This window comes from Pholcus phalangioides, unplaced genomic scaffold (assembly GCF_987345545.1).
Source record: "Pholcus phalangioides strain wild (caught in Gottingen) unplaced genomic scaffold, Ppha-v1.0 ptg000015l_1, whole genome shotgun sequence".
Taxonomy (NCBI): Eukaryota; Metazoa; Arthropoda; class Arachnida; order Araneae; family Pholcidae; genus Pholcus; species Pholcus phalangioides.
In genome coordinates, this window is record NW_028301608.1 from 23,335,412 (window position 1) to 23,351,062 (window position 15,651).

Below are 15,651 nucleotides of genomic sequence, written 5' to 3' on the forward strand. Positions count from 1 at the left end.
CAATTAACATTAACAGACAATATAGGATTATATTCAGAGGTTCGTGAATGGGGAGAGGATATGCGGGCTTTATAATCCTCCAGAATATATAACCCTTTATTTTCACAAGTGCCTTTAAATAACATTTTATTTAAACACTTATCTAACGTGAATATCGCAATAAAAAACCTGATGATGATTAATAGAATAATAAGGGATGCTATTTTAAACTACCATAAATTGCGTTTTCCTTTTTTTAACGATACGTAGATTTCAATTTATTGCAATTTAAATTGAATTCAAACAATTTAATTTAAATACACTGCTCAAAACAATTAGGGGAGCACATGGTTTTAACAAAATTACGCAAAGATGTATACCGATAAGTAACATAAAATGAATCATCCATAATTTAAAGCCTAGCAGGAAACGGAAGAAGAAAACTTCATATGCAAATCAAAGTTCATGACGTCAAAAACCAGAAAAAGGAGATAAGGGCAGAAATCGGGATGTTGCAGAAACGTCCTTTACTGCGTAACCGTGTAAAGCAGTAAACGTAACTGGCATTTTACTGCCGTAACTGTGAAATAAATTCGATTGCGCAGTATTTTTTTTTTTTGAGACAAGGTGACTTGATTATGTCTCAACAACGTGATTTACCGGAATCCATGGCATGGCGTGTTATAGGCAGACTGGAATCCGGGCAAACACAACGTAGTTTCGCGGACGCTGTTGGAGTCGCCAGAAGTGTTGTTGCAAGGGTGTGGAATCGATTCCAACAAACAGGAAATGTTAGACGTCGACCAGGGCAAGGTCGGCCACGCGCTACTGCAGCAACTGATGACCGGTATATATGGTTAACAGCCCGTCGAAACAGAACAGAGAATGCTACGCAGCTGCAAAGACGGTTGCTCTTGGCAACAGGACGAAGGGTGTCCAGCCAAACAGTACGTAATCGGCTTCATGAGGGAGGGCTCTATGCACGTAGGCCAATGGTCTGCATTCCGTTGACCCCACGCCACCGTGCGGCCCGAAGAAGATGGGCTGCTGAACATCGAGATTGGGAGCAACATGATTGGAGCCAAGTGCTGTTTACAGACGAGTCCCGATTCAGTCTGGAGTGTGACACCCGACGTGTTCTGGTATGGAGGGACAGGGGCACTCGAAATAACCCCGCATTCGTTCGTGAAAGGTCACAATACAGACGAGCTGGTTGGATGGTATGGGGTGGAATCAGCATAGGCGGACGTACGGACCTGCATATCATTCGGAATGACACTTTGACGGCCCGAAGATATGCAGACGAGGTACTGCGACCTCATGTCATCCCTTACGCTGGAGCCATTGGAGATTCCTTTGTTTTCCAGGATGATAATGCCCGACCGCATAGAGCTCATCTGGTGGAGAACATGCTTGAAGCTGAAACAATACAGTGTATGGAATGGCCAGCGTGCTCTCCTGACCTGAATGACGACGCATTGCTGCGCGACCAAGGCCGCCTGTTACTGTCCGAGACTTGCAGATTGCACTTCTTGAGGAGTGGAACAGTATTCCCCAAAGTCTGATCGATAACCTCATCGCATCCATGGCAAACAGGTGTGCAGCAGTCTTAGCTGTTCGAGGAGACCACACGCCCTATTAAAACTCATGCATCATGTCTAAACAGTACTTTTTTTTTTATCGTTTACATGTAACCAAATTGTTGCCCTAAATCATCTTTTCATGTTTTTTCCATATTTTCAAAGAATTAAAGCTTAACTCCAAATTTTTTTACGTCTTTTTTCGGTATTGCGCGTTGATACGCGTGTACTATCCATTGTATGCCAATACGTGGCTGTCTCGCACGGTTTTCTTCACTTTTTTGCTTGCTTCCCCTAATTGTTTTGAGCAGTGTAGTTCTAAATTATTTTTTGTCATCCGTATAATCTGTATCTCTACTTTATGATACAACAAAAAACTGAAATAAAGAAAATTAATAATAGGCTAATCAGTTCAACTGCATTTGAAGTTTTTCTACAAGCAGTGCAAGCCTGCAGTTGTAAACTGCAGTACAAGCCTCAATGTCAGCTTTAAAGAGAGGAGGGTAGAAGTTTTTTTTCCTTCCCACACTCGATTTGGGCCACAAGAAGATTGTTTCTAATAGAGAGTAGTGGAATGCACCGTTATTACTGTTTTGACATACATGCTTATGTCATCACCTGATGTACATGGATTACTTTGGAAAAAGTTTTAAACACACACACACAAACCAACATATCATTTCCACTTTCGGTTTTGCAATATTCCATGTTTTTGCCAACAGAAAAATGTAGACCAAGCACACCAACCTTGTACCAAAAACTTAGACGATAATGAAAACTATGTGAAAATATTCAATCAAGCCAGCCAAAGATATGCTACTGACCATAGTCATAAGAATAATGGTGTATTATATCTATGCGACTGACCCATAGTCGTCTTTCTTATTGATGTTTATATGGCCTTTGTAGGTGCTCATTCTGTAGGCATTATGAAACCTTCATCGAATTGTGTCGTCATTCATAAGCGCTGTACGTTTCTACCCTTGATCTGCGCCCAACTCCCTTCAATACCTCTGATTTTTTTCACCAAATATTGCCTATTTTAGATCTAATAGTGTAATTTAATTACATATTATCGTCTCCGAGGCAACTCAAAAATTTCCCGGGACTCCAGAACAGGTCCTTCAAACTTAGATGTCTGGTCACCCTACCCCACGAAGGCAATCTATTTTGGTCTGGAATGTTTCCCCGGTATATTGGTTGAAGACATTTCAACAGGTCACTTCTTCGAAGGACTGGTTCTCTAAAGAACTGGGTAGTTCTGGCTTTGTTAGAGAAGTTGTTAGTGTATTTACAAAATGTGTTTCTATCGTTATTGTTGTAAATAATATGATGAAACAGTGGCAAATTGTCTCAATAGCGACAGACCGGTGTTGTCGAGATGATAGATTCACATAGGCTAATAGTTCCATACTTTGTCCAAGTTTGGAACGGAGGCCGGTCGAGAAAGCTTATGCCTGTGGTTCTTGATCTCTTTCCCACCACGGACATTCTCCTCACCCCCCCCCCCCCCCCACCCCAGTCAGGTAATAGATTGGTTTCGACATTTTAAGAAGTGATAAAAATTGTATTAGCACGAGATTCAGTTCTGTAAACTGTAACTTCCAAGAAAAAACTTCATCCAAACCGACACTCATCCATTGTTTCGGGAACGTGTTCGAAGAGAAAGAATACTGTTGAGATTTCGTAATTCCTAATCGAGCTTGAATTTTAGATTTTCCATAAATTATCGAATCCCTATCATGGTTTAGTTACACTCTTGAATCCTTTCTCTCCTTCCTCTGCAGCTAGTGCATGTCGTTTTTCTATTCTCACGTACAGAATCTTTTTTTTTTCCACAACCCACATTTTTTTTTTCTTCTTTTTGTAGGGGTTTGCTCTTGCGGTAACATTGATATTCTGAACGTGTGTGTATATGAATTATGAATGGCGCCTTACATCGCGCAACATATTGAGAACTGCTCCACTGACTTGATCTTGTGTACTTTCTCTTTTATGCCTTTATTCTTACAAAGCGGTTGAGCGGTAATAGTGGTAAGGCAAGTTCCCTCTCTCTCAGGATACTTCTTGACTAAAATTCATGATGACATCACGTCACTAAAGCAAATTACAATAAAGGAATTTCCCCTTTTTTTTCGATATTTGAAAAGTAGTTGCAAAATGCCTAGTGAATGTATAAGTGATATTTTTATTATCTCAATGAGTTAATCATATCTTATTCTTCCTCTGTTTGAAAAATGATTGAAGAACTATAGTCGGGTTTTATTTCACAAGTTTTTCCAAAAATATCCAAAATTGTTAATGCAGTTGCATTTTTAGTATGGAACTACTTCTGAGAAATAAGTGCAAGAATCTCGTTTTTGTTGTTGTCCCATACAACGTTAACCCATTATTTACCATTCTCCCTTTTTTGGGACACTTGTTTTTATTTCCAATTAAGGAGTGCAATTTGTAGTTGTGATTGTTGTACGTAAATTTTGAACTACAATCAGTCCCAATATAACGAAATTTCTTTCTTACGCAACGCTTGAATTTTCATTAGTTTTCTCTATCAAGAGTAATTTCTCTATCGAATTTATCAATGTAACAGAGCTATTTCATTATATGAAGACTTAACATGTTCTTTGCTCACAAATTTCGTAATCGATGAAAATTATTCGTTTTCACGTGCATAATAATTACTTCAAGATGACAACAGAGCAGGAAGGGGGAACTCTACAATATTTACTGTGTGTGTGTGTGTGCGTTGTCCTTGATCAAATCTAAGTGTAAATATAGGGGGCGTTGCCTCCAGCGAACAGGTGCCTCCCTCCCCACCGCACTATCCCCTCCATAATAAAAAAAAAAGATGCTGCCGTGGCGCCGAGTTTCTGAGCGGCTTTGTCCACATTTTTAATACATTATTTATATGTCCTATCAACAAATCAATGGTTCCCGGGAAAAGGGAGAAAAAATTTGCACAGTATTGAGAATTTTATTGCAAATAAATGAACGACTTAATTAGCTTTATTCATACACGAGGTGCGGCCTTTTTCTTTTTACTTTCGTGGAAAGATTTTCATTGATTTCAAATTTTTGTGGTTTCTTCGATTACAATCCCCCCCCCCCCAAGAATGATAAAAAAAGAAAAATTATTATTATTGTTCACAGCAGAATGTACCGAAATTTGTGATGGATATGTTTTACGCAAATGCCCTCAATTCCCCATGGTGACACCGTGCGCATGTCTATGAGGCTTCTATATTATACCGCAGGATCTGATTTATCGCGGAACATCGCTTTTGTCTCCTTCCCCGCATTATTTTATTTGGAAAAAAAAACCAATTCCGGGCAACTTCAAGTTGCAAAAAAAAAAAAAAAAATATGTGCTCACGGGATCAGACATCAAGGAAATCTACAAATATTGCGATTTTTAGCAAGAGATTTAAAAAAATATATTTTAGTTTTCTTTCCACATTTATCATGACCTTTCTGCTTGAGTGAAAAAAAAAAAAAACACCATACTTTCATTTCCTTCTTTATTCTTAAACTTCTATATTTTCATCATTCTCTTTTCATTCATTCTTGTTTCCCTCATCTTCCTCACCCAGTAACTGCCTGTATAGCAGAGGTCGTCAACGCATGGCCCATTGAAAATTTTCTGAAAACAGCTGACAAAAAATTGGAAGATGATAAAATCGAAATAATCATTTGATTAAGTTCACTGAGAATCAATTATGCTGTGGTATTTATAATTGTAAGGTGCTTTCCCGACTCACCAGTAACGCTATGCATTTGATACATCACCAGGACCGTCCTAACAGGGTGAAAGTAACATGTTTTGGGGAGCCTGATTGATATATTTCATATATTTCAGGACAGAAAAATCGGCAAAAGAAATAAATAATAAATAAGCAATAATAATTACAAAAATGTCAAAAAAAAAACTAAATGGAAAAACGAAAAAAAATGGAATTTTCGAAAAAAGCAATTACAGAATTTTTTAAATTATTTCATAACAGATAAAAGTTTCAAATTAGGAAAATAATTATTGCAGAATTACTGAAAGAAATGATTACAGCTTTACCATAATAAATAATACACAATCATTTTAAATAATTTCAGAATAATTAAAAAAAGTAATTAATCAAAAACTTTTTCAAAATTTGTGAAATAAATAATTTCAGAACTAATCAAAATAGATAATTGAAATAAACTTCATAGTAAATGAAAGTGTTGAAGGATTTTTTCCTCTGTTTAACTCAGGGCCCTGTTGGCCTTTCTATTAAGATTCCGATGCATGTTACTAGAGAAAGAGAGTCTTGTAAATCTCCCCTATTCCATCTTGCAATATAAATGCTGCAGTGTGAATTGGTATGGTGTTCTGCGGACCTTATGGAAAGTTTAAATTTGGCTCATGATGTCTGAAAAGACCCCTGTGGTATAGGCATGGTTGATGGTTGCTTTTTATCATCATTATTTCATGTGTAATATCTAGGGATACGTAAATTTCCTATTTAGGAAATAGATGTAAATTTTTTAAATTTTGGCAAATAAATGCAGAAATTTGATTTTTTTAAAATTATTTTCCATGAAGTATGAATAATTTGCAGTTTTAAAGCAAAAAATTGGTCATAGTTTTGCTCAGTATTTGCACCTTACATTCTTATGTGCTTAAAAGCCGATATTCTCTAGCCTAAAACAAGATCATCAATAGATCATCTTTTTGCGTGTAATTGTTCTGCCAAATAATGGGCCTGGTTCATGTAATCCTTCTTCAGTTGGGAAAATGAAGTTCCAACTCGTATAATACATGTTCAGTTGACTTTTGTTTCTGAGTTCTGTAAAGCTGGTTGCACACTGGCCTAAGAAAATTATGGAACCAATCGACAATCTGGAACGATCAAACTATCCATTCACGCACATCTTGTGGAGTAAGTTAATGGTCTTGAAATCTTTTGAGTGCCAAAGTAAGGTCATGTTTGAAAAAAGACAGAAAAACTTTGGCAAATGGAAATGGTGAGTTGAAGAAATGAAGAAGGGCCCAATAGCATGCTGCTAAAAACAGGAGCAGATAAGTACACTCAAATCCTGCTATGAAGAACTCCAAGAGACAGGAGAAATCACTTTGTTATAATAAAATTTTGTTATAAAGGCATTCTAGGTTTTTGCATTGTTCCCGTTAAAACAGAATTAGACTAAATTCAAATAAATTAACTCTACATGTGACACCCAACTCAACGAATGAAACCTATCAGCAAATGTATATTTTGGGCATTTGAATTCGCAGCAACACCTATATCCTCTTTGTTCCCAAATTTATTACTGGAAGCTTTTCTATAAAGTACTTTTTTAAAAGGGATGACATGATATGGGGGAGGGAAGCAATCATGTTTACAGCTACTTCTCTCCATAAACCAACTGACTTTTGATTATGTTATGCAGACTTCAAAAATGTTACCCCCCCCCCCCCCCAGTATAACCCAAAACATGCATAACTTCGGTAAGATAAATTATGTTTGGGCCACACGCACTGGTTCTGCATGAACCTATTCCTCAAAATTTCCCAGAGGAATCTTTACAAAATTGCATGTAGTTAATTAGAACAGTAGAACTTGAATGTAAAAAAAAAAATTTTTTTTTGGTATTTAAACTTTTCTATGGCAGTTATTAATTTATATTAAAAACATGCAATAATAAAAAAACAACCGTAATAATTGTTGAAAAAAAAAAATGGGTCGTTTTTAGAGAACAAATGCAAAATTTTTGATTTGAGACTTTTGCAAATAAATGGGAAATTTCAGATTTAGAAATTTTTCATTTGCAAAATTTACATATCCCTAGTAATATCTTTATAGAGTAGTGAAAGAAATTGCTGCCACATGTGCTCACTTTATCCTTTTTTTTTGGTTGTTATCTCTATTGTGTAGATATGATTTATTGTGACATTGTCAAATGCCCATGTGATCATATCTATGGAAAAATTCTAAAAGTGTTCCAATTAAAGTGTCAAAAAATACTGGTTTCAATCATCTTTGAGTTGACCCAAGTCATTTTCCTAAATTTTCATCTTGGGTTAGCCTTGTTTGTTGGACAGATGGATTTGAGAATACAATTTTGGGATAAGAAACTCCATAGAGTCAGGCCCGATTCGTCCCCATAATTAAGTTTACTTCATTATCTATCGTTTTGTTTTTCGTATTTTTACTGATCTTTTAAATGAAGGGAAAGAAAAAAAGAAGTATCCAAAAGGTTCCTTAACCCTAGATTCATAAACATGCATGGGAAATACACTAGTCATAAACATTCGTCCCGCAGAGGAACATATTATATTGATGATTTTTGTTTTATAGAATACAAGGAGCAATAAAACACGCTTTAAATCTGAAAAGTTGTTTATTAATCATTAATTTTCTGAAATAGAAATGAACACAATAGTTGAATCGCTAAATGTAAAAAGGGATCATGCCACATTTTCTCAAGTTTTCAGGAGAGGCAAAAAAACGTATATCTTCTCCAATAATTTTTTTTAAGTAAAAAATTTAATTGCTGTGTCTGTGGAATGCATTTAATGAAGCCTGAGAGAGTAAAATCTGATACGGACGTGACCCCTTTTTACAATTAAACATTTTAAAGCCCCAATTCTCTATTGAAAAGTCTCAGGAAAACACATAAATAAACAAATGTACGCAGTGAAACAAACTTTATTTAGGCTTTTTATACTATGCAAACTTTCTATTAGATGGGGATCAAAAGTATTCCTCTTCTGGTTGCCTCTAATGAGAATGGTTGGTGCACTAAAAATCTAGTCCCAAAAATTGTTATAGTTATACTCCATTGGGATGTATTTTTTGATTTATTCAACTCATCCCTTTTACTTTTGTTATTGGAAGTTTTGTCAATGAATAAGCTTTGCTTTGGAATATTATTAGTGGTACACCAAGTTTTCTTAGTGGGAAGATTCGTGAGCCGATACCGTATTGTATACAGTAAACTTTGATGCATTCTGGTTGATAAAATCCACATATTGATCCACTGTGTACAATCTCACATTCTTCTTGATAAGTATTTTTATCAGGGCGAAATCTCTATCACGGTAAAAAAAAATGCCCTCTGATGGGGAAATGAAATTTAATTTCCTCAAAATGTTCAGACTCTACTAAGAATATCAAAAACCTCATCAATGTGTTATTATTCTGCCCTCCACAGTTGTCCATAAAAAGTTACAAGATCTTTCCATCTTCAGCACCATCAATATATTTTTTCAAACAGAACATAACTTTATTAGGCCTTTTGCCTCCATTTGTTTCGCCATAAATGAAACATTTCATTTTACCATCTCTTAGGTTATGAATACCAAAGGTATTAACACTCAGCTGCCTAAAATAGTAGATATCTTGCACTTGAATCTGAGGTAAGGATACAGTAGCCATATAGTCAATACACAGACAGAAAATATCACTGTTTTCTTGGCAAAGCTCTTTAGCTTCTATGATTGCAGGATAAAATGTTTTGCTCCTTTTCTGTACTAATAATTACAACATAATAACTACTACATTTTAAACAAATAACTACGAAACAAAAACAATGTAAACGAAGAAAACCTTCTTATGAAAGTAACTCAACAGGAAAACCCTGCTGCCACCTGTTAGCGGTCTTGAGAACTAAATGTAAAAAAATGGGTCATGTCCTGGACTTGACATCTTTTTACTTTTGACATCCGTTTTTTCTCAGCATCTGGAGGCGAGACTTGACCCACTTTGCTATAAAACAATGTGTTGGCGTCTCTATTACATGAATCCAGCAAAACATAAAAATTGAAAAAATGTGACATGATCCCTTTTTACATTTAGCGATTCAGTTATTCTGAGCAATCAACACATAATAAATCGTGGTAATCCATACACATGAATTTTTTACATTGGGCTCAACAGAACCCTGTCATTCGTCATTTTTTATAATCACAGAAGGCACACATTTTTTTCTGAGATCCACAGGGTTGTGTGTATGAATAATAATAATTCATATTTACCTTGAATAACACTCAGCTTCACGAAGAAATTACGATTTCAAATAATCGTACCCGTTCTACAATCGCAACACTATTCATAAACAATCGTCTGTGGGACGACCTACTCACTGTAACTCCATTAGCATAAGTGCACTCTGACATGCGACAGGTGCAATACTAGTTAGTGATCGATCTAGGAAGGTAATTAGAAGTTCATCTTTCTATCTCTTTCACTTTAAAAGTTACAAGAGTTTATGTATTTTGCGCGGTCTGTGAGATGAATGTTTATGTCCTATACTATTTTCCCTATGAGAAATAGATTATTTAACTCATTTTTTATTTTATTTTTTTCTTCGAAATTTGCATAAAAATCAATTTTTTGCAAATATTTAAGTGTCTTGGGGCACAGAAAGAAATTAATTGAAGTTGAAAAAAATAGCATTTATGCTAGTATGCTTAAAAGACAACTTTTGCGCCCCATGCCGATTCTTTTATCCACATTTTGATTTTTCGATCCACCCTACTGCTCAATCTAGTTTTACACACTTGATCGAAGAATAAAGAAATAACTTTGTAGTTCCATGCATCTCGAATTTTACACTTCAAATTATGTTAGAATTTCTAATTTAGAAGCTATAATATAGCCGTGAGAATGAATATGAAGTCAAGATTGCGATAGTTTAAAAAACCTTGAAGCTCCACCTATCTGAATGAAGTTAATAAAAACAGACGTAGAACCTTAAGATGCAGAGAAACTAGGTTCAAGTCAACCACTTTAGTCAATTCTTATAGTCGAGATAGTTAAGAATTGTATACCAATCTAGTACATTCCCGGTTAATTTTTTTTTTTGTTTCCCAACAATAAATCATCATCGGACAGCAATAAAGAATGACAACACTTTTTTCCCACTTGAAAACATTTATTTAACGGTGTAAAGATAAAATTACAATTTAACACCGTTTTAGTTTCTTCCAATAACAAAATGCAGATTTTAAGTATCAAATTAAAATTTGAAGGGTCTCACCAGCTCTGTCAGACTAGAACATCACTCTAATGGCCGTATTCAGATTTTAAACTACAATCGCAGGTTGAAGGATTAGAGATCGACACAGATTGGTTAAAATCCTGAATTTAACCAATCCGTGTCGATCTCTGATCCTTTCAGCTGCAATTGTAGTTTAAACTGTGTCAGTGAATACGGCCAAAAGTCTATTGCACAGAAGCCGTCACTCCATGAAGCCAACACCTGTTTCTTTTAGTTAGAGTCCATGAGGATCCACGCCTCACGATCGACTGACACAGGAAAATCTGAGGAATTCCAGCGCTTTATGAAGTTATTACCATCTGCAAGATCTCATCATAGCTGAAGTGAATTTCCAGTAGGAAAAATATACCTTCCAATCATTTTAACAGTAGTGAAGGCGTGGCCACCAAGCCTAGGCTTACAGGACTGATAATTCAGGAAGTGTCCAAGCACTCAAGAGAACTAATCTCAGAGCGTGGCTAGAATGGAATACAAAAGCAAACAAGAGTGAATGTTCACAACACATACACCGATTATAAAAGAAAATTCCCTGTCACATGAATTCACCAGAACCAATTCGCTTTGAGACTCATCAGTATTAAAATTAGCTTAGCATTTCAGACAGAGAAAAACTAGTTTACATACGCTTACATAATTTTACAATACTGACTGATTATGACAATTGAAGATCTGGCCAGGATCAGCACCATTAGACCTATTGCAGATTGAATATTTTTCATGAAGTTATTGACTATACAGCGGTCCATGGCCCATCATCTGTGTGAAAGTAAATATTGCACTTATTTTATGTATAAACATATTTCCAGATATTTTAAACTAAAAACATATTGCACATTTATCATAATATTTTCTTTTTAATTGTTTAACTGAGTTGGGCGATGACTCACCTCTGCGCTTCCACCGGCAATCCGCTGCCCCCCCCCCCCAATGTTACAATTGATGTAAATCTATAACTCTTATTTTCCCGCATGCTGGCTGATGCGATAATCAAAAAATTTTCATCTCAAAATTAAACATTTGAATGTTTAAGAGTACTATTATTCACACACACACATGCATATTGTTTTGATAAAAAAAAGATAAATTTGCTGTCCTAATCGCAAATGTAAATCTTAATATACTTTTCTTAAAGAAAATGGGTATTATTGTATGAAATGCTACTTTTGGGAGGAACTACTGTATCAATTTGATGGTTCAGAAAAGATATGGTTATTAGTTGGTCGGGGAAAAAGGTATCCGATAGTCAGGGAAATCCTTTAGTCAAAAGTTGAAGGAACCCTGCTTTCACAAGAAAATTTGGTTTCATATCTGTTTCACATAGTTGTTGACACATCTCATTGACCTTCGGTTTTATTAACAAATTGTGTAGTTCTTTTTTTTTTACTTCCAATTGAGTAAAAAGAGTGAATTCTGGAATATTTCAAACCTATTTATGTTGAGAAATATATGGGAGTTATTGCTGTTCAATTAATTCAAGTGATTATTCCAACATCATGTTCTGCCTGCAATTCCTTAATTTTTTGTGCTGCTCAATTCAATTTGAATCACTCATGATTACAAAAATACTATATCAAATGTAAATCTTGATATATTCTGTTATTTCTTAATGTATATTATTCTATGATATGTCACTTTTGGGAGGGGTAATATCAATTTGGTGTTTTAAAAAAATAAAACTAATTTGGTCAGGGAAATATTTCAATCAAAAGTTGTAGGAGCTCTGCACTTCTGTTTCCCCTCATTTCACTGTGATTACACCTACACACCTTTGGAGAGAGTACAAGCAATCTTTTCTAGAAATTTTGAATTACCAACCTCCAAAAAGCATTTAAACTGACAAAATTTTATTGAAACAGCATATAAATCATACACCTTGAAAGTCATGTTATAATGAGATTCTAGTTTATGCTGATTCAAAAATTCTGGAGGCAGATTTTGAATTGTTTCATGTCACGTTCTTAAAACAAGAAATGTAGTTGAAAGATTTTTGTGTTCATGTTCTCTTTATTTTTCTTTCATTTTCAGGATATTTATTAAAGACAACAGATGGGGCCAACTTGATGATCACTCCATCTGGACAGAACCAAAGCCAACCAGCTGATAAGGGTTTTGTTCTGATGTGCCGTGGAGAGGCTGAAAACCAAGAACTTTTCTCCGAAATGAAATGGCATGGACCAATGGGAGAACTGCCATCATCGTTAGTAATTTTTTATGATTCTGCAAATGTATATCAATACAGTAAAACCTAGACTATTTGATACAATGTACAGAGAGCTCTTGATAAAATAGGGTTGGATTATCAAGGTTCTAACATCCAGAATATTACATAAATATCATAACAGAAGATACCCTTTCTCTTTTTTCAATCACATAGTTACTCTAAAGCAATTGCCATGCAATGTTACCCTTAATCAGAATCGGGGGGGGGGGCAAAGAATTGTGTGCTCCAAGCTACAAATTTCAGGTATTGAAAGGGGTGGTTTTCTTTAATGCATAATGAAAAAAACTAAAATTATGGAGACTTGTACAAGGGAGGAGTGGGCGGCAAAAATAATAGCTGTAAAGGTATTGGAATAGTTCTTGGGTTATTCTGTGCCTGAATCTTTTCTTTTTTCCCCCCATTAAACTGAGATGTGTGTATACGAAACATATCCTTAGAGTTTGTGAAGGGAAATTGTTTTTATTAATTTAATCATTTTGGTGGTAAAAAAAACTTGGAACGGGGGTGGGGTAGGCTAACCCTGTATAGATGAGAGTATAAAATAATTTAAACAAACCTCTGTTCTGAACTCTCAATATGGTAGTAAATTAACTGGTAAAACGCTCAAAAATATCAAGTAACATGGTCTGGATGTTTCCATATGGATTGATCATATTACATTATCAATAACTCATCTGCCTAGATATATGCTGAATCAGTGGTACCTCTTCATTTTCTTTCTGATCATCTCGTATCATGATCGCTACAAATGCAACTTGAAAACTCAGTCTATGAATCGATTCACTATGGAAATTTACATGAATGAAATGGGGAGCATAATGAAAACTCCAGACTGAACGACCTGGAATCAAATTATTGGGCATACCAAAGCAGAATGTTTTGCATTGTGCTACAATGATTTCTCGGCTGACTGAAAATGTTCTGTGGTAAAAATTTCCAACCTCTGTGCAGTGGTGCAGGCATTGCGCTGGACTCTCAACGTTAGGATTAAGGTTCAACCCCTGTTGCCAGCACAGTGGTGGTCATCTGAATTTGGTTTTCTGCAGTTTCTGACTTCAAGGCACAAATGCAAGCTGGTCTCCCATTTAAAAGCATCTCTCAGCAGAGAGCAGGCAAATCTACAACACGATGCTGACATAACATGAAAATTCAAGCATTTCTATCTGTACTTCAGAAAGTGGAAGACATGGCAGCATAGACAGGAAGCAAACGCAGCTCGACAACATAGATGCATTAGGGTCGTAGAGGCACTGAGAACATATTCCGGCATGTACGGATTCGTTGGAAATTCTGTGAAGGAATGTGTAAGAAGTGCATGTACGGTTAAGCAGTAGTGGTAAAAATTTCCATAATAATGTTTTCTATGCTTTTCTTAAAATTCTTCCAGATTGTTCTGCAGTAGCACTAATTGTTCTGAGTCACAGATTTCGGAATATTCTGCTTTGGGGATTACAAGGCTCCCAGTTGTCCTACTTTTACTACTTTTTGATTAAATGTCCTACTTTCTGGGTTTTGTCCTACTTTTCCTATTTTTTACCAAATCTCGTCAATGAAATTTGTGTAACTATTTATAAAGGAAAAGCAGAATCATATTGATATATTGCCTATGTAGTAGATTGGAATTAATGATTCTGTCGAAGCAGAAATTGTATCTTTTTTCAAGTTATTTGGAGAGAATGTGTAAACCATTTGGTTTATTAATTTTTCTTTTGCTTAGTTTGAGGATTCAAAAACTCATTTTGCGTTAATGTTTTAAGTAGTCATTAAAAACTTCTGTCTGGATAAAACAAACAATTTTGAATTTACTACTTCATGGTCTTGGACTATTCATTATACAATAACTAACATTCACCTACGCACATTTTGTGCATAGGTGAAATAACAGTTTGCATAACAAAACAGTTGGATGCATAGACCTGTTACAGATTTTGTGATTCTGACGCTGGACATGTTCACAAATCTCTGCAAATAGCTATAAATAATGAAAATGCTTCATTGGTGAAAAACTACGATGCTGGCATTGAAAAGTTAAAAAAATTGTAACAAATCCCTTTAAAAAAAGGATGGACAGCGAAGTAAAACCTTCCGCATGTCTCACAGCGTTCCTATTTTTCCAATTTTTACAAATATCCTCCTATTTTCATATTTTTGCACAATAATCCTTTTCTACCCCAATTCCCTCCTACTATTCCTATTTCATCCCTCCCATCTTTTGTTTACAGCCAACATCTCAATTCGAAAATTCCAAGAAACTGCAAATATCACTGCTTTCCCACTCCCTCCGTTTTTGACATGTTTTATTCACAACTTGCTACTGAAAGTAAAGAGAGGAAAAAATGTTTTCAGTTCCACTGGAGTTGGAGACGATGACAAGCGTATCTTTTTGCTGTTGTGCTCAGTGAAAGTGCTAAAAATAAGCCTGAAGTCCAATGGGGAAAGCGAATCTGTTTCGCAGATCATTTGCTGTAAAATAAGGAAGGCAAAAAAGGGGACGGGGGAGGGACAGGCTCTGTCCACACGAGAGATTCCAAGAGATACTAAGGTTTCCTCTCCTGGGATCCCATAATGAGCTTTCATCACTAACGAGACAGAGCCTGGGCCATTGGGAACCGATTAGCTACTAGCTGAACCCAGTTTTTTTTAATCTTCAGAAAATAACTTTCAGGTGTCTTTATGTTATTTTAAAGCATGCATGTGCTCAAACCATGGCCCAAATGTGGCCCCAGTATACTTACAAATAACTTGAGTGACTCACTGCACATTCTTACTTCAATTAAGTAGCCAGAGGTAAATTTCCATCTCACTTAAGTGACCAGCAGTAAATTCCCAGACCAC

General features: G+C 35.7%; 1 protein-coding gene across 4 annotated transcripts in view; it reads left to right on the forward strand.

Moving 5' to 3' along the window:
• Positions 1 to 15,651, forward strand: part of LOC149075687 (fasciclin-2-like) — a 122,578-nt gene that overhangs the window by 70,249 nt on the left and 36,678 nt on the right. For all 4 annotated transcript variants that reach the window (XM_089243176.1, XM_089243174.1, XM_089243173.1 and 1 more), the window contains exon 2: positions 12,621 to 12,792. In XM_089243176.1, coding sequence (XP_089099302.1) covers positions 12,621 to 12,792 — 172 coding nt within the window. The remainder of the gene's footprint in view (positions 1 to 12,620; positions 12,793 to 15,651) is intronic.